General features: G+C 46.6%; 1 protein-coding gene and 1 long non-coding RNA gene across 2 annotated transcripts; one reads left to right on the forward strand and one right to left on the reverse strand.

Moving 5' to 3' along the window:
* Positions 1-258: 258 nt before the first annotated feature.
* LOC130454971 (uncharacterized) lies at positions 259-21,526 on the forward strand. Its single transcript, XR_008912713.1, has 2 exons — positions 259-3,399; positions 10,786-21,526. It is a non-coding gene; the product is annotated as an uncharacterized LOC130454971 (long non-coding RNA).
* SDHAF2 (succinate dehydrogenase complex assembly factor 2) lies at positions 14,490-22,946 on the reverse strand. The gene is made up of 4 exons (XM_001379485.4): positions 22,768-22,946; positions 17,445-17,668; positions 17,230-17,339; positions 14,490-14,800 (listed from the first exon to the last, which is right to left on the reverse strand). Exons 1-4 carry the CDS (start codon positions 22,795-22,797, stop codon positions 14,670-14,672), a joined length of 495 nt encoding a protein of 164 aa, XP_001379522.1. The 5' UTR covers positions 22,798-22,946; the 3' UTR covers positions 14,490-14,669.
* Between the last annotated feature and the right edge of the window lies 1 nt (position 22,947).

The following is a 22,947-nucleotide window of genomic DNA, read 5'->3' on the forward strand; positions in this document are numbered from 1 at the left end:
ATCCAGCATTAGACACTTCCTAGCTGTGTGACCCTGGGCAAGTCACTTGACCCCCATGGCCTAGCCCTTACCACTCTCTTCTGCCTTGGAGTCAATACATAGTATTGACTCCAAGAGGGAAGGGTTTAAAAAAAAAAAGAACAAGTACAAAATGTATACAGTTGAACCAATTTAATAAAAACAGAACAGATAAAGGAGGAGAGGGGAAAAAGGACTCAATCGATATTTATCCTTTTAAAAATTCTATTGATGTATTTACTGGTTACTTGGAAGTAGAGATGAGAATTAGCTAGGTGGCTCAGGGGATAGAGAGCCAGGCCCAAGAGAGAGAGGTCCTGGGTTCAAATCCGGCCTCAGACACTTCCTAGCTGTGTGACCCTGGGCAAGTCACTTCACCCCCATTACTGCTCTTCTGCCTTAAAACCAGAACTTAGTATCAATTTTAAGATGAACTGTAAGAGTTTAAAAAAGAAAGTGGAGGGAGTACATTTGTAGGATTGTATATTAATAAGAAATATTCATGTGAGGAAATCGAGGAAGGGAGAAGAACGTGGGAGAGCATTTGAGGAGGTCCAGAAGAGTACTCAGAAGTGATCTGTCAGGAGTTAGATGAGGCGTCTGAAAAACGGCTCCCGAGCTTGGCTTGGAGGCAGCCTGGTACCCGGTGATGGCGATGAAGCCAGAGTGTCAGCACAGCTAGAGCGAGGCAAGAGCTCCTGGGAACGGAGACTGAAGCCGCCCCTCTCTGGTCTTAACAAATGAAAAGGGCCCCAAGGATGGGCCCAGCAATGAACTCAGGCAGAAACCAGCCTAGAGGAGTTTTCAAAGGCTCAAAAGAATTTGAATTTAGGGCCGAATCCATCCACCCAAAGGGTTTTTGGGTCTTTTTCCCATCTGCTTGGATATAAGTATTTTACCTGGTAAAATCACAGGACTTTTGGTTTCCTGAAATGTATGGTGAACAAGTCCAGCTCCAAAGATGCAATCTGTACCTTGCTTTGCAGAGGTGGGGGATTATGGGTACAGAAAACCACATATAATTTCAGATCTGTAAAATGTGTTGGTTTAGTTTTGCTAAATTCCACCCCCTCCTGATTTAAAAAAAAATTTTTTTAAGGCAATGGGGGTTAAGTGACTTGCCCAGGGTCACACAGTTGGGAAGTATCTGAGGTCAGATTTGAACCTAGGACCTCCCATCTCTAGGCCTGCCACCCAGCTGCCCCCTTTATTCTTTCTTAAAAGGGATGGATGGCTTTCTGGGAGGCAATGGAAGAGGACACAGTGGGGGTTAGAAAACATTTCATGTCCTCAGTAAAAGGTCCTTGACCCAGAATCTGGCGAACTTGTTTTAAAAAATATGGGATAATGGAATTAAAAAAATTATAAATTTATATTTTATTTATATTATTATTATATTTATATATTATAAGATTGATAATCTCTACCAAGTATTGGTTCCCAAGGCAGAAGAGAGGTAAGGGCTAGGCAACTGGAGTTAAGTGACTTGTCCAGGGTCATACAGCTAGGAAGTATCTGAGGCCAGATTTGAACCCAGGACCCCCTGTCTCTAGGCCTGGCTCTTTATCCACTGAGCCACCCAGCTGATAACTGAATTTTAGTAGAATTGGTTTTCTGTGTCATCCTAGATATTTTATTTTACACATATAAAACATGAGTCTGAGCAGAGGCTCCCCTGGGAACCAGACCCAAAGAGGGCCCCACATCACCGGCCATTCCTTCTTGTAAGGCCCCTCCCCGGTCTGGAGTTCTACAGTCTGATTCTTTGGTCCTGCAGCTCTGGCTGACCTGTTGCTCTGCTTTGGCAGGGCCGTCCATGTGCTGCCTTGGGCTGACTGGGTGACAGGAAGGTCCTGATGAGGGGCTGCTTCTGCAGAGCACCCCCATCACCTTGTGCTTTATCTGGGGTGATGAAAGCCGTAACAATAATGAGCCTTAAAGGCTGCAAATATTATCCCACTCAATCACCACGGCCAGGGGAGTTAGGTGCTTTGATGATCCCCATCTGACAGATGGGGAAACTGAGGCAAGGCAGGTGACTCGCTCAGGACAGTCCAGCCAGTAGGCGTGTGAAGGAGCTTTTGCACTCGGGTCGTCCTGATCCCGAGTCCAGGGCTTTCTCCCCTCCTCACCAGCCTCTGCCTAGCAGTGATCCGCTAGGCCTGTGGCAGTCAGCAGCGTAGGGACCCCCAGCAGAAGAGGGGACAGGGATCGTCTGCACTTAGACGGGGCTTTGCGGATGCTTCTTGTCCTTGTGTTTTCCGGATGGCCTTGCGAGTCAGAGAGGCGCGTTTTATTTGTCCCCCTTTTACACACGGGCCGACACAGAGCAGGTTCAAAAACGTGTCCGAGCTCACGAAGCTAATGAGCGTATTCATGGGATTCCCAGGAACAAGGACAGACGGACGGACGGACGCGGCATTCTGCCCCGTGGTGGGCTCCTTCCGGGGGTGTCGTTCTGCAGGAAAGCCCAGAGGCGGATGGTCTGGTCAAAAAGAACGATGGTTTCCCTCTTTGTACTGGATGAGAGCCAACACGACATCACAGACACTGGATCTGAGGGAGGCAGCGCTGCCCAAAGTCCTCAGCTCAGTCTCTCTCCAGAGCCCAGTGGCAGGACAAAAGTCAAGGGGCCTGGAGAGGCCTCAGGATGCCGTGGACGTCCTGGGCCAGTATCCAAGCTCTAAGAGTCCCAGGTGCCCACTTCGGCCTCCTTCGGGGCCGCTGGAACAAACTGTTCCTGTCCACCCCTTCCGCGAGGGGAGAGCTCACACGCCTGGGGTAGACACCCCACTGACTCACCAACTATTGCTTACCCTCCACTGTGGTTCACTCAGTTCCCACAAGGGCCGTGTCAACGTGAATGAATTATTCCTCTTCTCTGGTCTCTAGTGTTTTGGTTTTTTATTTATAAGTATTTTAATGCTCTAGTGTTTCTCTGCCCCATAAGGCACCTCAATTTCAGATGAGCCAGAACATTCTCCCCATCGTTTCCTAAAGAGAAACTCCAAGCGACCTACTCTCTTGGAGGGTCAGACTAGATAAGTTCACAGTTATTCAGTCCATCCTCTTCCTGCTGCCCCGCTGCCAACAAGGACTGTAGGAAAATGGGGTTTCATGACTCTCGTTTTTAAACCTTTCCAAGGACTTGGAACCTAACTAAGACTGTCTCCAGGACCTTCCACTGTGAGGAAGGACACAAGCCAAGTATCCTTCACTTTTTACAGGGCTCCCTTCTGGCTCTCCATCCTCTGCCACCTTCCCTTTTCAGATCCCTTGAAGTGTGTGGGTTTCCTCCAAGAGAACGGAAGCTCTCTGAAGGCTTGTTTTGCTTGTGTTTGTATCCCCTGGGGAGCTCTGGGAAGACTTCATACCTCTGCTGTGAGTTTTTTTAATTTATAATTTATATATAATATTTATTTTTATACTTTTTATTTGATATATTTTATATTTTATCTATTTATATATTATAAAATGTTGTATATTTAGTATATTTTAATTATAGTAAATTTTCAGGGCTGCTCATCTGCCTTTGGTATCCTGCCACCCAACTCTTACCTGTGGCGCCAAGAAGCTGTAGCATGTGCTGTGGCCACACTCTGGTATTTCCCCACTTAAAATGCTTGGAAGTAGATCTGACAATGCATGTGAATGGGCATCTCGCCCCTATATGCAAGCCCTTATTTATTCCACAGGCCTGTTGTGCTAAAACAACACGCCTACTGTGTGCAATGGACGAGAGAACAGAAGACAAAACTTTCAATTATGTCTGCCCTCAAGGAGCTTACATTCTTGGTGTAATAGAACTTTGCAGACCTGAACTCTGTAAGGAGGGTTTTCTCCATTCATTTGTTCTCATCCTTTCTGATTCCTGCTTCCCTTTTTTCATCCACCATCTAAATTGAGAGCATAGCCCCTTCTCCCCGCCCCAAACCTTCTTGGTTCCCCAAAGTTTCTGAGGCTAATACAGGACAAATTATGAAGCTCGAGTGATTGACTTCCTTCAGATCTCAGACTCTGTCAATGGCGGAGCTCATCTAAATCACGGAATTTCCGTGTTGGAAGAGAGCCCAGAAGCCATCTGGCCCTCCCATACCAAAACAAGGTTCCCCTTTCCCACTTTGATGAGTGGTCTCTGGCCTTTGCCTTAACCCATCGTCCCTAGTCCTCCCGGTCAATCAGTGTTGGGGGAGGAGGCGTTACTCAGCTGTCATGGAGTTAAGTCACATGCCCCACCTGGGTGGGAATTGTCCTCGCCACCTACCCAGTCACACCTGTGCAGAGTGTTCTGTACTTGGGGAGGAACTGAGCTGCAAAGGGCTCTTTTGCTCATTTGAACCTATCAGAATTGACTTGATCCCATTAAGAAAGTCTTCATGGAAAAAGCTGCCCACCTTGAAAGCTTGCTCATTCCCGATGATCAGCTGGTCAATGGGTTGCTACCTTGACATATCTTTAATAAGATCCTTTGACTTCCTTTGTCCGAGTTTTGCCTCATTAATCAGGATAAAAGCTCAAAAAAATGAGTTTTTCTTTCAAGGCCAGTAGGAGGAAACTGATTATCCAATCCAATAGACATTTAATAAGCGCGGTCAAGCCACTATCTTCCGGAGTGCCTGAGCCCACCCAGAGCTGGGGTGGAACTGAGGAAGAAGCAAAGGGTATTTGAATGTATTCTTCTCAGCTGAATGAGCATACATGCCGGAACTCCTGTCCTAAGGAGAGGAGCCCCTTAGATACAGAAATTAGCCAGCTTTTATTGTTTAAAAGACAAGGAAGAGAAAGGGGGAACAACATTATTGCTTGAGGGACAGGATGTGCGGGCAGATTCTTGTCAGTGACTCCTGGGAGTGACTTTGGGGTCTCTAGGAGACTATCATGGAATCTCTGGAGCCCTCCCCGGTGAGAGAATGGCCATCTTATCAGGAAAGCTCTCAGTCCAGGCCCAGCTGGTACAGCTAAGGCACCTTCCAGTTGGTGGTCGCCATTTGTCAAGCTTAGCTTATAGTTGCAAAGGATTATTGTTTTGTATCAGAAACTCCTAAAAAAAAATGGAGGCTTGAGCAAATTCAGCCAATTATTGTCATCGGTATTCCTTTCACTTATTCACCTACTAGGTGCTAAGCCTGGGGATACAATTTCTAAAAAGGAAGTCTCTGCCCTCAAGGAGTAAAAAAACAGTCTCATGGGTGAGACCACCTATTGGGCCTAAGGTGAGCCCCAGCCCATTTAGGGATATGCCTAATGGGTAAGCTCTTCCTTTCGGGAAGCCTAATGCTGCCTTTAGTTTCGACAGTCTCTGGAAGCTCCCTATGAGGCCTGCTAGATCTTTCAGGCTCCTGGTAGGTATTCCATCTGGCCGAGGTGACTTGAACTCCTCAAGGGCTTAGCTAAGTGGTCTCTTATTAACCTCTTTCCTTCTCTTGGGTATCTGTCAACTTCCTTCGAGCCCTGATCGTTCAGCCTAAAGATGGCTCTCTTTGGAATAGAAAACAGAAGCGCAATTTGACTTGTGCAGCTCAGCCTCCTCTCGGCTTCTATTACTGACATCCCACCCAACCTGCAGACAGTCCTCTCCCATCACAGCTGAGAACCAGGAGGGGGCCCTGGGAGCTAACCCAGATTTTCATTCCCATCCACTGGTCCTCTAGTTGTACTAAATTACTTAAGATTACAGAGGAAGTGCCCAAAGAGGATCCCGGCAGTTCTACAGTCCGTCCCTTCAGAGAAGCAACAAACAAAAGAGGCCATCTGGCCTCTTCCAACCCCCCTTTCAAGTGTGACTTCGGAAGGGTGGTTTGTCTTTACACTCCTCCAAGTTAGAACAGAAGAATGCAAAAGGCCAGCTTTAGGGGGAGCAGGACAGCTCCCTGGGCTTCACTGAGAGAGAGCTGTCAAGGGCAAATCCTGGTGCATTGAATTTGGGAGGGATGCTCTCAACTATATTAATAATTGCTCATATCTATGTAGGAAATACATATATGTGTACATACATGTCTATATGGTCTCAGAGGTTCTTGGTTTCCCCCCAGGACCTTGTAAGGAAGTGCTTTTATTATTCTCATCCTTATCAAGTGAAGAAATCGAGGCAGAGAGGTTATGATTTCCTCAGGATCATAGAACAATATCTGTGGATTTTGATTGATTGAGACCTGGGACTGTTTTGTCTTTGTAGTCTTAGCCTTAGCACAGTGGCTAGTATACAGGAGGTGCTTAACAGTAACACTGAAAGAATAAACGAATGTTGTTGTTCAGTTATAGTTTAGTCATGTTGGACTCTGTGTGACCCCATTTGGAGTTTTCTTGGCAAAGATATAAGAGAGCTTTTCCATTTCCTTCTCCAACTCATTTCATAGAAGAGGAAACCGAGGCAAGCAGGGCAAAATGACTTGCTCACACAAGAATCTGAGGACAGATTTGAACTTACAAGGAGTCCCTTCCTGACTGGGTCTAGCACTCTATTCACTGTACCACCTAGCTGCCTCAGAGAATGAATAGCAGAAATTAATTACTGAGCTCACCAAACCAAACCAAAGGCCAAACATGTGTCTTGTCCATGGTATGATTGAAAGAGATTTGGATTTAGGAGGGGAAAGAAAAAGGAAGGAATGGAGGAAGGAAGGAAGGAAGGAAGGAAGAAAGGAAGGAAGGAAGGAAGGAAGGAAGGAAGGAAGGAAGGAAGGAAGGAAGGAAGGAAGGAAGGAAGGAAGGAAGGAAGGAAGGAAGGAAGGAAGGAAGGAAAGGAGGGAAGGAAGGAAGGAAAGGAAGGAAGGAAGGAAAGGAGGGAAGGAAGGAAGGAAGGAAGGAAGGAAGGAAGGAAGGAAGGAAGGAAGGAAGGAAGGAAGGAAGGAAGGAGGGAAGGAAGGAAGGAAGGAAGGAAGGAAAGGAAGAAAGGAAGGAGGGAAGGGAGGAAGAAAGAAAGGAGGGAAGGAAGGGAGGAAGAAAGGAAAGGAAGAAAGGAAGAAGGGAAGGAAGGGAGGAAGGAAGGAAGGAAGGAGGAAGGAAGGAAGGAAAGGAGGGAAGGAAGGGAGAAAGGAGGGAAGGAGGGAAGGAAGAGAGGAAGGAGGGAAGGAAGAGAGGAAGGAAGGGGGAAGAAAGAGAGGAAGGAAGGAAGGAAGGAAAGGAAGAAAGGAAGGAGGGAAGGGAGGAAGAAAGGAAGGAGGGAAGGAAGGGAGGAAGAAAGGAAAGGAAGAAAGGAAGGAGGGAAGGAAGAGAGGAAGGAAGGAAGGAGGGAAGGAGGGAAGGAAGAGAGGAAGGAAGGGGGGAAGAAAGAGGAAGGAAGAAAGGAAGGAAGGAAGGAAGGAAGGAAGGAAGGAAGGAAGGAAGGAAGGAAGGAAGGAAGGAAGGAAGGAAGGAAAGGAAGGAAAGGAAGGAGGGAAGGGAGGAAGAAAGGAAGGAGGGAAGGAAGGGAGGAAGAAAGGAAAGGAAGAAAGGAAGGAGGGAAGGAAGAAGGGAAGGAAGGGAGGAAGGAAGGAAGGAGGAAGGAAAGAAGGAAAGGAAGGGAGGAAGGAGGGAAGGAAAGGAAGGAGGGAAGGAAGGAGGAAGAAAGGCCTATTTTTGAGTACTCTCCCTACTCCCCATTTTTTGGGGTTATCTTCAGGTATTGACTTAATCTCTCTAGCCCTTAGATTCCTCATTTGCTCCTTGTGCTTCCATTTCTTCTCAGTAAAATGAAGTGTTCAGATGGACTCTAAGGTCCTTTCCAGCTCCCACTCCTATTCTCCTTAAGGCTGGCTCTGTATGTGACTGGTTATAGGCCTTCTTCCCTCCCCTTAAGCTACATGTAATTGGATTGGCTTAAAGATAAATGGAGTCATTGTTAACAGCCACTAAATCGACTGACTTTTGCTAAATTCGTACTATGTACTTATTAGGTGCCGTGCTAAGTATCAAGGATAAAATTAAGACAAAAGGCAGTCTCTGCCCTCCAGGAGCTTCCATTCTCTTGGAGGAAACCCACACACTTCAAGGGATCTGAAGAGGGAAGGTGGCAGAGGATGGAGGGCCAGAAGGGAGCCCTGTAAAAAGTGAAGGATGCCTGGCTTGTGTCCTTCCTCACAGTGGAAGGTCCTGGAGACAGTCTTAGCTAGGTTCCAAGTCCTTGGAAAAGTTTAAATTTTTTGAGAGTCATGAAACCCCATTTTCCTACAGTCCTTGTTGGCAGCGGGGCAGCAGGAAGAGGATGGACTGAATAACTGTGAACTTATCTAGTCTGACCCTCCAAGAGAGTAGATTGCTTAGAGTTTCTCTTTAGGAAACGATGGGGAGAATTTTCTGACTCATCTGAAACTGAGTTGCATTATGGGACAGAGAAACACTAGGGCATTTTTAAAAAGTACAAAAACCAAGACCAGAGAATAGGAGTTACTCACATTTACATGGCACTTGTGGGAATTGTGGGAATTAAGTGAACCCCATTGACTCCATCTTGTGACTCAATTCTCAATTCTGGATCTAGCTCAATTCCCTTTTCTATTCACTTATGGGTTCAGTCCAATTTCTGCCTTGTGAGAACATGTTCTTGAGTTGTTTGAACCAAGCCGGGTATAGCTGGTGAGCTGGACCCCTCTACCTGCTGCTCAGAGAAACCTTAATCAACAACCTGGGTTATGCTGACCTGAAACCCAGCCAGATCCGCAGAATGGTGCAGAGTTTTCTCACTATTACATGTCTTAAGCAACCTGTCTGTCTTATTTGAGAAGCAGCCCCATCCTGGTCAGCCAGTTACTGTTTTCCTGTTCCTTTGATTGAATGCAGGGAGTGGGACACCTCTTTTTCTGATTTCAGGGAATCTCACCTATTTACTCACCCCTCCAGTCCTATAAAACTCTTAATCTTGCATCCAGTTAGAAATCAGGTTACCTAATCTTGAATCCTGATCTACATCCTGTTAATTGTTTTCCTTTAATGCATAAACATCTTTCTCTCCTGATATTTGGAGTCTAGTGCCAAGCTGAGGAGGCCTGGTCCCAGTGTATTATGCAATTGGCATGCATTAAGAAACTGATAAAACACAGAAGCTCAAACCTTTGTTTCCTCAGTCAGTTCAGATTTTATGTGTCACACACTCAAAAATTTACCCCAATCACTGGGCTGTGAGCCTAAGGCCCCCCATTCAAATCCTCGTTCTACTGCCTACCACCCCCAGGTAGGCTTCACTTCTCCTCTCTGGCCTTGGGCTTCCTCATGGGCCAAAACAAAGGACGTTACTGGATGGTCTGGCTCAAAAGCCAAAGCTTTGGTGAAACTGAGGCTTTTACATACAGCGTTTGCCCAGGATCTCCTTGCCAGGAAGTATCAGCGCCTGTATCACGTGGCCCCAAATCTAGAGCTCTTTTCCGTGACCCTTTTCTTCTTCTGTGTGAGATGGGAAGCCAAGCAGACCTCAGGGGCCTTGGGCACCAGCAAAGTGTGTCCAGCAGGAGCTCGGGCAACGGTACTTAGGAGAACAGATGCACAGGCGCCTGCGTTTACGCAGACCCAAGTATTTAAAGCCTGTGGATGTGTGAACAAGGGTAATGAACAGCTATTTGTCAAAGTGAAAAGGCCAAACCTAGTTTCTGTTCCTTATAGCTCCTTGGTGTGTTCCTGACACTGGATATATGTTTGTTAATAATATCTACAAATGCACTGGAGATGGCCTATTTTTTAAAATGTCTAATAAAAAGGAAAACTGTTTACATTGCACCTACCAACCAGACACTGCACGACAGATGGTGAGGCCAGTCATTTCCAAAGGGAACCGAAAGCCGAAGGTCTAGACTAGAAACATCTCATTTGACTCAGACCCTGTCCCCCAGGTAAATGGGCGAAAGTGGTGAAACCCGCCATTAAGCTAACGCGTAAGATGGCAACCGGAAGGGAAGCAGCTCAGAAAACTTATTAACTTGGCACATTTGAGGGCAAGAGTAGTGGGAAGGCTCATTGAGTTGTAGGATGGTTTACCTCCTTTTCTAGATGCTCAGAAACTTCCTGCCTGTGACCTCAGAGGTCACCCAATCGCAGCCACCGAGTAGAAGCCCACCTCTCCCAAGAAAATGCCTATGTGGCCTTGGTGAAGGGAGTAAAGGTGAACCCAGAAGGCCCAGCAAGAATCTGGTACAAGGCAGCTTCTGAGGCAGCCTCTCCCAAGATTATCCTGGCCTCGTTCCTACCACCGTTGTGCCCCCGGGGCCCTGGATACACCTCTTGCCTGCCTTGCTCTGTTCTTTGGACAGTTGGTCCCAGATCATGGGTAGAAGATAGGCAAGCTGGACTGGTGTAGCCGTAGCAGGAACTTGGAAGCTAGTCAGTTGTCAGCTATTACTGCTCCCTCAAGAGGGCGATGAGGCTTGTAAGTTGAACCCTAACTATGGCCTCACTGCCCTAACCTCCATCTCTGGCCTCTCACCAGTGTCTCATGCCATGGACTGGCCCGTCCAGTTCTGACCAGCTTTTTCAAGTTCTAGCCACAGACCCCAGGAGTAACACGGAGCAGGGCTGTTACCCCTTCAGTAAAGTGAGGGCTTAAGCAAGATGCCCTTTCCAGCTGAATGGGTCTGCTATCCCGTGGATTGATAGGGACGCGGAGGCTGGGGTCACCGCAAAGAAACATCGCCGCGTGTAAGCTCTCTCTCCAAATGAAATATCCCCCCCCCCCCGCCCTTGCTACATGAAGGAAGGCTCAAGGGTGGTCAGGGGAGGGAACAGTTATCTGAGGTTGCCCAGTCCAATGGCTGCCCATTCTGTTGGGTCTCTTGCTCAATTCTACCTCTTGTTCCTTTCCAGCCTCGACTACGGATTTTTCGTGAGATCACATCCCAAGACCTACTGTGTCTCTTTTCACATCTTCATCAAGCAAGTGGGCAAGTCATCTGATTTTTCTGCGGCTCAGTTTCCTCATGTGTAAGGTAAGGGGTTTGCTCTGGCTCTAACATTCTTTGATCCTTAAGGCTGATACTGTTTGGGGGACATCTTGGATCTTCCTCCTCTTTCTTTAAAACAGCAGGACCTAAAGTTAAATGAGACCCATTGACAGTCTTAGGTGGGCTCTTCCTCTCTCAAAGTTACTTCCACGTGTTTACGTGCATTTGTATGGGCTCAACTTCCCCCGGTTGTCATGGCCATCACAGCGGCCTTGCCTGGCAATGAAGGTTGAGGGAACTCCAATTAAACCATGATTAAGCATCTCCTAAGAACAAGGTCTTGTGTGCAGTTTGGGGTATGCGGAGATTTAAAATGACAGTTTCAGCCCTTAGGCGGGCCTATGGGAGCATGAAAGGCTGAAATGGCATGAAATGTGTTTGGGGCAAAAGGATACATTTAGAAAAGAGGCCATGACGAGAACAAGGCCAGCTGGAAACCAAGGGGAGGCTCAAAGAGCCTTTAGTTGGGCCTTGACCAGAGGGATACCAACAGGTATGGAGGGCTCCATGTACACACACTGCCCAGATTGGTGGGAGAACCTTCTGGGAGTTGGGGTGGAAACTGTCACAGGAACTGGAAAAAGCCATGATGCAAAGGCTGCTAGGAAGGAAGGAGCCTAGACGGGCAGGTTAGAATCTGATGGAGGAGCTCTGACTGCCAATGGGAGGAGCTGTTCCTTTAGGAAACGAGGAGCCCTGACTTTCTGAGGGGTGAAGCAATCCAAGCAATGTATTAGCTGGACTCCATTGGCATGGCTGGGGATTTGAAGTGGGATCAGAGCAATCAGAGAGCCCAGCTTGGCCAATGCAGCTCTCCGGAGGGCACCAACCCCATTCTTATCAATTCTGGCTTTGAAGTGTCAAGGCCTTCCCACCCTGCCTGGCCCGGAAGACAGAGGAGGGCTAGGTGTTCCCAGGGCCCCAGCTGTGAATCCCAAGTCAGGGTAAAGGTATCTCAGCTTAGCAGCAGAAGCATCCTAGCATTGAGTCTAAGGCTATGAAAAGATCAAGGGGCTTGTCCTTGTGATGACCATTAAAAACAGTTAGGCCTAAAGTCAGAAGTTCTGGGTCCAAATCTGGCCTCAAAAACTGCCTAGCTGTATGATCCTGGCCAAGTCACTTAACCACCACGTCCTAGTCCTTACCAATACTTAGTATCAGTTCTAAGAAAGGAGGTAAGGGTTTAAGAACAACAAAAAAGGAATTCAGCAGAACACCCCAGCAGACCCAACCCTCGGAGACCATCCCCTTCTTTCCCAATGCAGGCAGGAAGTCCCCCAGCTTCATTTGCCCCCTTTGTGTGACCATTTAGCATACATTTTACCCTATTTTTGCAATCTGCCCCATCCTTTATGGTTCCCTCACTGCTAATTATCCTTGCACAGATGCAATTTCACAAGTGGGAAAGGACCCACTTAGACGAAGATATTTCTAGCAGCTCTTTTTGTGGTGGGAAAGAATTGCAAACTAAAGAGATGCCCATCCATTGAGGCATGGCTGAACAAATTGTGGTATATGTTGGTGATGGAATACTATTGGGCAGTAAGAAATGATGAGTAGGATAATTTCAGAAAGAGCTCGAAAGACCTCCATGAACCAAGGAAAATAAGCAGAACCCGCAGAACATTGTACACAGTAGCAGCAATATTGTGGGATGATCAACCAGAATAGCCTTGGCTACCCTCAGCAACGCAGTGATCCAGGACAGCTCTGAGGGCCTCAGGACAAAGAACGCTCTCTGTCCACCTCCAAGGAAAGAACTGGGGGAGTTGGAATGAACATCTTTCCCTTCAGTTTATTTGGGTTTGTTTTGAGGTCTTGGTTTCAAATGATTATTCTCTTACAAATGGACAATAGTCTATTTTGCATGATAACACGTGTATGCCCCAGACCAAATTGCTCATCATCTCTGGGAAGAGAAGGAAGGGAGGCAGCTTGGACCTTATAACTGCAGAATACTTACGTGGAAAATTATTATTACGTGTAATTGGGTAAAATATCTTTACAGATGCAATGTCACAAGCATTTGTTTACACCTACAATGTACAATTCTACAACGGTAGAATCTGGGGGAAAAGCCCTCAAGAAGTTTATATTCTCCAGGATTTATTACTGAGATGTCCTCTGTAGCTCAGAGAATTCTTATGAGGCAAGACAGGAATTAGCATTCCCATTTTGCAGACAATGCTTTCAGAATGGCCGACTTGTCCAAGAGAACATGGCTAATCACTAAGGAGGGCAGGACTTGAAAACATGGCATTTGCCTCCCCCATTCCAAATTCCCAGCCCTTTCTAAAAAAGTCAGTTAGGGATTCCATACATTAAGATGCATTGCAAGGGCAGCTAGATGGTAAAGTGGATAGAATGCCAAGCCTAGAGACGAGAGGACCTAGACTCAAATCTGGCCTGGAGCACTTCCTGGCTGAGTGACCCTGGGCAAGTCACTTACACCCCATTGCCTAGCCCTTACTGCTCTTCTGCCTTGGAACCAATACTTAGTATTGATGCTAAGACACAAGGTAAAGATTTAAAAAAAAAATTAATATGGGGCACTACCCTGGGCTAGCACCCCCCTTTTTATTACCACACAGGGCTCAGTGCTTGGCTATACTATCCCTCCCATGAGGCAGATGGGGAGCTGGCAGAAGAGGTATTAGATTTGGTCAAGGCTGACATTAAATCTTGGCTCCATCATGGTAAAGTTCTTCTCCTTCATGGAAAGATCTGCCTTCTTTGCAGGGAATGGGAAGGTCTGGACTTGGGATTTCATCTATGTGGGAAGTCTCTGGTGTAGAATCTCCTCAGATTCACAGCTGTCCCAGTGCCAGGGGGACTGGGTTCAAGAGCTAGTCTGTCAGAGGCAGCCGTGGGCCCAGGGCCCACTCAGTGGCAGACATCCCTGTCACTGCGGGGTCCATGGCCAGTTCATCCCAGAGGCTGTGGTCTCCGAGATATCCTTTGAACAGTGAAATGCCAGCCCTTAGGATTCTGTCTCAAGTCCGAGTGGAGGTGCCTCCTGGGCTTGGAGAGGCTCTGGAAGGTCATCCCAGCCCCGAAGGCTTAGTGGTGAAAGGTCTGGTGACTGACCAGATGACGTATGTGCAGAAAAGACCATCTTCCAAAGAGTGGCTACAGGCAAAGAATTTCTCTGCCCACAAAGATTCATGGTACAACCATCTCCTACAGCACCGAAGGGTGGTAGTGACTTGGAGCTGCCATACTAATGATATCACAGACTTATGAAAGTAGACTTATTAGAACTGCTTAGGTTTAGGAAGCAAGATTTTTAGTTAAAACAAAGGCTTGGTAGAGCACCAGGCTGGGAGTTGGGAGGACCTGGGTTTGGATCGGGCCTTAGCCACTTTCTGGTTGTGGGACCCTGGGCAAGAACTTAACCCCATTTGCCTAGCCCTTGCTCTTCTTAGAATTGTTACTAAGACAGAAAATAAGGGTTTTTTGAAAATTAACTTCTCCTTTGAAAACCCTGTGTTGTTTTCTAGAGTCTAGAGAGGAGGGGTGCAGCCATGCAGCTTTGTAGAGACAAACCACCAGTGAGACAATGCAAGCTGAGATACAAGGAGCCCTTTTATAAGAAGTGACATGCTTTGTGAATGGGGCCTTCGAATGGCTAGGCAGGCCCGACAGCCCGGCTCAGTGGTAGGAAGCAGCAGGTGAGGATTTCACTGGGTGGTGGCAGCCATGAATAGGGTTGAATGTTTGTCCTTTTAGGCCAGGCCAGGCCAGAGCTCAGGTTGGTTTCTCAAAGAGGTACTCGAGATCTGGGGCCCGCAGCCTCTGTTCTTTATTCTTGTTCTTGGCAAAGTCCCTCAGCATTGCCATGACTTCATTTTCAAAGATCTCGGGGGCTGGCTTTGCTTCTGTAGAACAAGGGAAGATGACAAGGGCATAAGAGACAGAGCTCAAGCCAATTTCAAGCTCAAGACCTAAGCTCTGGCCTTGGGCTCAAGGTGTACTTCTTCCAAAGAGGCCTGGACCTATCCTTTCCTTCAACTGAGCTTGGGATTGAACTCAGCCTCCTCTTCTGCCCCTGCAATGTTTTAGAGACCATGTACTGTGCCACCCCTACACCTGACAGGGGAGGGAGAAAGGGAGGAGTGGTCTGAGCACTCTACTCAGGAGAGGGAGTAAGTGTAGAGGGGCAGGAAGGCACGGTGGAGAGGGGGAAGGGAGCAGCTCTGCCAGAGTCCCTCTGCCGGGGCCTGTGTGTATGCCCACAGAGAGGTCTCTGCGTGCCATCTTTGGCACTCATGCCATAGGTTTTCCATCACAGCCCTACACTGTGCCCCTTCATTGGGCTGGGACCACTCTTACACAGTAGCAGCTGGGTGGGGTACAGGAAGGAAAGTGGGGAGAACCAAAGTAGATAGAGCACTGGAAATCAGGAAGACCCGAGTTCAAATAATTTTCTTCCTAGTTGTATGACCCTGGGCAAATCACTCCACCGTTGCCTCAGTTTACTTAACTATAAAATGGAGATTGTATAGCACCTACTTTGCTTGTTGTGAGCCTCAAATGAGATATCTGTAAAGTGAATAGCATAGCACCGGGAATGTAGCAGTTAGTACATAAATGCCATTATTAGTATTAGTTGTTGGCTTATTATTTCTATTATGGTGCCCAGCACCCAGATGGAACATGCCAATGTCTGAGGGATTTGACAAACCAATCATGTAGCTAATAGGCCAAGTAGTCTCTGAGAACAGCAATCTGATTTATTGCTGTCTCTCCCTTGAAAAGGTGAGACTTTCTTGCTTTTTAAATCTCTTTCAGGGCCTTGCACAGAATAAGTGTAAAATACCCTTTTAATTTATTCATTGTCAACAGAATGATGGCGATATTCTTGCAACCACATTCTTAGGTGGCCCTGATTGGGCAGTGCCTAACATTGGTGTGGGCTTGGAAGCAAACAGATCTGGGTTCCCATCCCAGCGGACACACTTATAATCTGGGGAGACACACTATTTCAGAACCTCAAATTTTTTTCACCTGTAAAATGAGGTTAATATTTGCACTCTCAGCAAAGTAAGCCTCAGGGTGCCCTAGAAATGTAACTCAAAGTCTGGATGAGACAGATGGGAGATCTCTGTTTTCATTCTACGCTCTTCCTCAGATGAGCCATTCAGATCATCTCATCTTGGGTTGCTGTTATCCAGGCCTTTCTGGAAATGTTCTGGAGGGGTAAGCCAGTGTGCTGAAGGCCTCCAAGCTGGATATTATTTTAGTCTAATCTCATTTCACAACTAGGGACACTGAGGACCAGGAAGGGTAAGCAACACCGTTGAACCCCGTTCTTCCATCCTCCAATAGAGCCCTTCCCATGGTCTCTGGCTCTTTTGCTTTCTTGGATACCACAGCATCCAAAAAAAAGAGCTATTAAAGGAGTGTTTACACTGACTACATCATCACAGGTTCTCGAAGTAACAAAGAAGTATTTTAAGCTTAGCTCACAGATTCAACAGAACCTTGTTTGAATGATGGGACAAGACTCAAGCATAACAAAATTAATTTTAAAATATTCTTTTATTCTTGAGAAATGAATCTTATTCCTTGGTGGTATCCCACAGGTTAGTGTAAGAGCACCAGGCACACCTTGCTTTGGGTTTTCTGGATAAACTGAAGTGATGATCACATTGGATGTAGGAACAAACAGCCAGGGTTTGCATCCTGGCTTGGCTACTGCTCATGTGACTTTTATCAAGTCACTGATCTCCCCCAATGTGTATGATGACACCATCTACGGGCCCTGTGAACATGTCTGTAATGTGGGTGGGTAGGGGAGGACGGATCAAAGCCTGAGGATACTGTGACTGTTCTAGGAGTTGAGCTACAAGAGGTGACTTGACACTGTAAAGAATACTGGGTTGAGATCCCAAATCTAAATTCAAGCCTTGGTTTTGCTTATTAAAGTCAACAGTCCTAGACAAGTCACTTCCTTTCTCTGAGACTGGTTTCCCTGATGTATATTGAAGGAGTTGGACCAAATAACCTCTGAAATTTGTTAAGCCTAAAAACGTGTGCTCCAAGTTTCTGGTCAAGAATCAGAGAACACAACTTTTGAGACCATGGCTTCCAGTGTCAACCAGCTCCTAAGGACCCCCACCTTGCTGTGTTCTAGGGTGTTCAGCAAGAGAATATAGCCATCAAGCCAGGAGGGCCCTTAAGCCAATCTTGTCATTTCACAGGGGAAGCCTAGGTCAGGGAAACAGTTTGTGTTGGAGCCAAATTAGAACCCAGGTCCCCCAAGTGCAGACCCAGAGCCCCAGGCACCTGTGTCACCTGGCAGTACCTGTTGCCCAGTAGTAGATATCCCAGTCATTACTGGGCTCATTGATTAGTCGGTCATAGAGGTTCAGCTGCCTCTCTGTCATCTGGTGTAGATTCTCCTTGGCAAAGAGGCTAAATGAAAAGGAAAAAAGGCAGTTCAGAGGGCCTGCTTGTGGCCGAGAGGTCCCAGTGACATGGCTGTAGAGGCAGCCCAAGAACCCCCCCCCCCTTTCCTACCTCAGAAGGATGCAGTTCTCTAGCATGCCTCTCTTCCTGCTCTCATAAAGCAGGCGGGCCCTCTTGGTTTCAATTGGTTCATCTGTTCGCTCTTCCCATGGGGGCAAAGGGATTTCAAGCATGTCCTTTTGGGAGTCTGTTGGGCTGTCACCTTGGTAGAATCGTCTGGATATTGACCTGCCCCCAAAGGGAGATACAAGAGTGTGCCTGAACAAGGCAAGAAACTAGAAGAAAAAAAAAAAGTAGTGAATCCAGCTGCATGTAACTCAATTCCAGAAACTCTTTAAAAAGCCTACTGTGTGCTAGGGACCATACACCAAAAAGAATGCACACCCGAGATGGGATGCAAGGAGTTATCTGGAATTAGGGGGATGAGCTGCTCTAAGTCAACTTCAAGGGTCAAGGCCCAGTGTGGAGGACACACAGACAAAACCAAGAGTTCCTAACCAGAAGGAGCTCTGATAGGTATAGAGAAAAACAAAAGGGGCTCTTGAGGAAGAAGAGAATGCTATCAGTTAGAATTGGGGAGTGGGGAAAGAATGGGAAATTTCCCAGAGGTTGCATCTGAGCTACTGATGCAAATTTTGAAAGGCATGGATGAAGAGGACATGCACCCAGGCAGGGGTAGGGATGGTTTCTTTCTGAACAGATGCATGGCAAGGTGAGATGGAAGATCCAACTGAGGGAATAGCTGGGAGTCTAGTTTGGCTGCAATAATGAATGTCAGGAGAAAAATGCTAAATAAAGCCAGAAAGATCCTTTGTGGATTCTTTATATGTGGAAATATTCATGTTTATTGATGTCTGTTAAGTCCATAATGAAGAAAAACTGCAGGGAAACTGGTGTTTTCTCCCTAGAGGTAAGTGGGTTTTTGCTAGGGTTTTTTTTTCTTTTAAACCCTTACCAGAATTGTCTTAGAATCAATACTAAGTATTGGTCCTAAGGCAGAGGAGCAGTAAGAGCTAGACAATGGGGGTTGTGACTTGTCCAGGGTTCCACAACTAGGAAGTGTCTGAGGTTACATTAGAATCCAGGACCCTGTCTCTAGGTCTGGCTCTCTATCCACTGAGAGATCTAGGTGCCCCAGTTGCTAAGGTTTTTGAGCTGGAAGCAACATGGCCATGATTTATGGAGGATGGACCAAAGCTTTGTGGATGACTGGAGATGGAGCCTATAACAATTCTCTAGGGAGCAACAAGAGGAAAATAGCCACAGGAAGGGAAAAGAGGATATGAGATACTGTATAGGCAGAACTGAGAGGACTTGGTTACTGATCAGATATAGAGGGTGAAGGAGAAGAGTCAAGGATGACTCAAAGAATGTAGATCACTTAGTGTGGAAGATTTTGGTGTCCTCCACAGAAATTTTAGATTGGAGAAGGGCTTGGCTTAGGGGAGATATGAGAAGTGGTGTGGTTTAATGGAAAGAGAATTAGACCTCAGTACTCTGAAACTATGATTGGATATTTATTATCTGGGGTCCCACATATATAAAAGGAGGCTAGATTAAATAATCTCTATCTCTAGGTCTAAAATCTGGCCTACCATTTCTACTAGTTCATACTCACTTTCTAATGCTTTAGCTCTTCTCCTTGGTAGAATGCTGAAATAAACACTCAGTTTGCAGTTGGAAAGCCTGTGCTTTAGTCGGGTTTTGTTACTCATCTTGGGTAAGTTACTGAACTTCTCCCAACTGAGAAATGGCCCAAGGATTTGAATAAGAAAATCCAAAATTTCTACAGCTATATGGACAACCTAAATCACTAATAATTAGCCACACAGATCAGAGCAACTCTGAGCTTCTACCTCTTATTAAATTGGCAGTTGACCAAAAAGGGAAATGTGTCAGGTGCTAGAGGGTCTCTAGTGCACTCACTGCTGGTAAAGCTCTTCTGGAGCTGGGCCCAGAGTTACCCAACTCTATGTACCCTTGGATTCAACACCACCATCACTACATGGATCACTATGGATCAAAGAGGAGGAGGCCCTAGATATACAGAGATTTCTACCAAATCTTTTTGTAGGTGCAAAGAGTTAGGGGCTACTCATCAACTGGGGAACTGGCAGATCAGATTATCCTATAAATGGATTGTTATACTATTTATTGGGCCATAAAAAACAATGAAGGGAAGTTTTAGAACAAATTGGAGGGGAAAGCTAGGTGGCTCAGTAGAAAGAGAGCCAGGAGATCCCGGGTTCAAATCTGACCCTGGACATTTCTTAGCTGTGTGACCAGAGGCAAGTCACTTAACCACCATTGCCTAGCCCTTACTACTCTTTTGCCTTAGAATCAATACATAGTACTGAGTATAAGATGGAAGGTTGAAAAATAAAAACGTGGGAAGACTTCTATGAATTGAAGCAATTTGAGGTCAGGAAATAGGGAAGGGAAGAAGCATTTCCATGATACCTGTGATGCTAGTACTGGGCTAAGTGCTCTATATTATCTCATTACATACAACAATCTGGGAGATGTACCCTATGAGGTAGATGCTATTATCTGCATTTTACAGATGAGGAAATTGAGGTAGGTAGAAAGTGACTTTTCCAGAGTCACATACCTAATAATTTATCTGAGCCTGGATTTGAATTCCTGACTGTAGACCTACCTTTATAGCTACCTACTAGGAATATAACTTATGCAATAAACACAAAAGCATAAAAATAAACAATTTTGAAAGATTTACTCTGATCAACACAATGACCAACCATGATTCCTAAGGTCCAAGGGAAAAGAATGCCACCCCCCATAGTGAGGAAGTGACATTTCTGAACAATGGGAATTTGTTTTGTTTGACTAGGTATATTATAAGTGTTTCCCTCTACTAGGGGTAAGGGAGATAGGAAGGAGAGAAAAGAAATGCTAGTTAACTGAAAAAAAAAAAAACAAAAATCGTCTCTGGGTCTGTTTTTCCATGTTTGCAATGTAAAGGTTAGAATAAATGGTTTCTAAATTTTCTTCCAACTGAAAATCCTGTGAACCACCAAGATGTGGAAATTGAGTCTCATCGGTTAAGAGATCTGGAAGCTAGAACTATAGATTCCAGAATAATGAGGTTCTGCATGAAACTGCTATAGGCCTTAAGTATGTGGGCTGTGACAGAAAGAGACCTGGCAGCCCACCTAGTCTTTGACTATACCTCTTAGGTCCACCTTTTAATCATAATCCAAAGGCTCAAAACTTTGTGATTCACCCCAAACTGTACTTATGGGTCAGCCGTTTCCTCTTTCTGCGTTCCCTAGGCTCCATCCAGTGTGTTCAACACCAAAGTATTTGGAGAGCAATGGAAAGTCGGTATAGCTGAGCTCTCTCCCAAGCAGCCTCACATCATTGCATGATCTTGGTTCAGGAATAAAGCAATAAATAGGAGTTACCAAAGTACTTCTTTAGCTTGGGAACCTTTCTCTTGGCCCCAATCCCTTGGGTAAATCCTTCACTCATATTATAGATTAAACCTTTAAGAACATATGAGTAGGGGTGGCTAGGTGGCTTAGTGGATTGAGAGTCAGGCCAAGAGACCAGAGGTCCTGAGTTCATATCTGGTCTCAGCTATGTCCTAGCTGTGTGACTCTAAGCAAGTCACTTAACCCCAATTGCCTAGCCCTTATTGCTCTGCTGCCTTAGAATTGATACTAATGCAGAAAATAAGGGTTAAAAAAATATGAGGAATCACAATTCTTTCATGAGCTTTGAACAACTTCTTGATTTCTGGCCAAAAATAACCTCATCTCGGCCCTCTGTTCTTACCAACCTACATTTAGGTACCAACTCTCTCAAGGAGCAACTTCCTTCCTTCCTACTCCAATCCAGAAGAGGGTTTCTGAATTCTCCTTTCCCTAATCCACTCAGCCACAAGGGCATTCCCTTCAGGAATCTTGGACTTTGCATTAAAAGAATTCAGATTTCCTAGGTACAAAGAATTTTGAGTGGAAGTCCCTAATTCCCCAGAGGAAGAAAGTTGGCTAAGCAGAAGTTCCATTATAATAGGCCCCACTATTTGCATGTTAAAGGCTCATCCACAGCTATCCAATCTCCACAACTGCTATTTGCACCTTAAAAGAGCCATAAGGGGGGGGGGGGGGGTAATAATCCAATTCACCAACTTTGGGGGCAGAGATTATGCAAGAGAAACACTCGGCCCTACCAGAGGTTGGTTAAAACTAAGGTTCTGAAAAGCTTTAGTAGGAGTGTGGTCAAAAATAAGATACCAAGACTGAGTCCACTGGATCTTAAGGTCTGAGCCTATCCTGTATAGTGTCCTCTTAGTAAGACCTTATTAAATTCCTGGAAAGCAGACTGAATCCCATTTCATCCTATCTTTCTCAGCACCAAGCGAGCATTGTACCTAAAAGCATCTCTATGAGCCAGGCATTGTACTGAACTTAACACATTACACAACCAAGAGACATAAAAATATCAGGTCCCTCATGCTTTCATCTGGGGAAAATGCTAGCTTAAAAAATCACACCCAGTGAAGCAATGGAGAAACCGGGTTTTTTTTTTTTTGTTAAAAAGCTCCACTTTCTTCTTAGAATGGATACTAAGTAACCTAAGTATCAGCTCCAAGGCAAAAGAGCGATAAGGGCTGGGCAACAGAGTTAAGTGGTTTGACCCAGGGTCACAGTTAGCCAGCCTCAGGCCAGAGTGGAATCAAGGTCGTCCTCTCTCCAGGTCTGGCTCTAAGCACTGAAGCATCTAGCTGCCTCATTCTTCTTTGTTCTTAAGATAGTTTTCGACAGTCCCAGAAAGGCCTTTAATTAACATTTCAGAACTCAATGGTGAAAGACCCGAGTTACAATAAAGGCAGAATCAGAGCCTGCCTTTCTTGGAGAAGCTCCCAGGGCACGGAGGGCAGCCAACAGTCATCTAGCTATCACGGAGGATCCATGCTCAGGCTTATGAGGAGCCTGTGGCTGCCGGATTTCTGTACTCCTGATCCCGGGGGTCATGGGCTTCCCAGGTCTGCCGGGCCCGTCGCTTCTCCCTCCCTCTCCACCCCCGGACCTAGTTCTGGGGGTAAAGTCGGGCTCTTCCACTGTTTGGGAGTTCGAGCTGTGGGAGGATCAGGAGGTGAGGATGCTAGGGGACTAGGGCAGCAGGCTGCGGTCCGCGTGTCCGAGGGGAGGGCAAACGTCATCTCCCGAGACGGGGGTGGGGCCGCCCATTACAGAAAATAGGACGTAGAGGCGGCGGACCCAGGCCCTAATCGAACCCGGGCCGCTTAAGGGGCGCCGCTCCCTGGGTCCTCACGGAGGGCAGGTCCGGCCTTCTCTCTGGGGCTCCGCGCCCTCTCCCCCGCCCGGCCTCGGCCCGTTCTCCTCACCCGAACCGCAGAGCCGGCCGCCGCCGCCATTTCCGCTCAGGCCCGGCCGGAAGCGTGTCCACTCGCCACATCCGGGGCCCTCGCGCCGGTCCCAACGCGCCCGAGGAGCCTCCGAGGGAGGGTGGGAGAGGCGGGGCCGAGCGCGCGTGCGTGCTGCGTGTGTGCGTGGGGCGGCGGCGG

Source organism: Monodelphis domestica, chromosome 6 (assembly GCF_027887165.1).
Source record: "Monodelphis domestica isolate mMonDom1 chromosome 6, mMonDom1.pri, whole genome shotgun sequence".
In the NCBI taxonomy this organism is placed as follows: Eukaryota; Metazoa; Chordata; class Mammalia; order Didelphimorphia; family Didelphidae; genus Monodelphis; species Monodelphis domestica.

Bases quoted from the DNA above. Each gene is read 5' to 3' on its own strand.
- SDHAF2 (XM_001379485.4), bottom strand. From the start codon at position 22,797: ATGGCGGCGGCGGCCGGCTCTGCGGTTCGG. The intron at 17,669-22,767 runs GTGAGGAGAACG...TTTTTCTTCTAG, and splicing joins CGGCCGGCTCTGCGGTTCGG to TTTCTTGCCTTGTTCAGGCA. The intron at 14,801-17,229 runs GTACTGCCAGGT...CTTGTTCTACAG, and splicing joins TATCTACTACTGGGCAACAG to AAGCAAAGCCAGCCCCCGAG.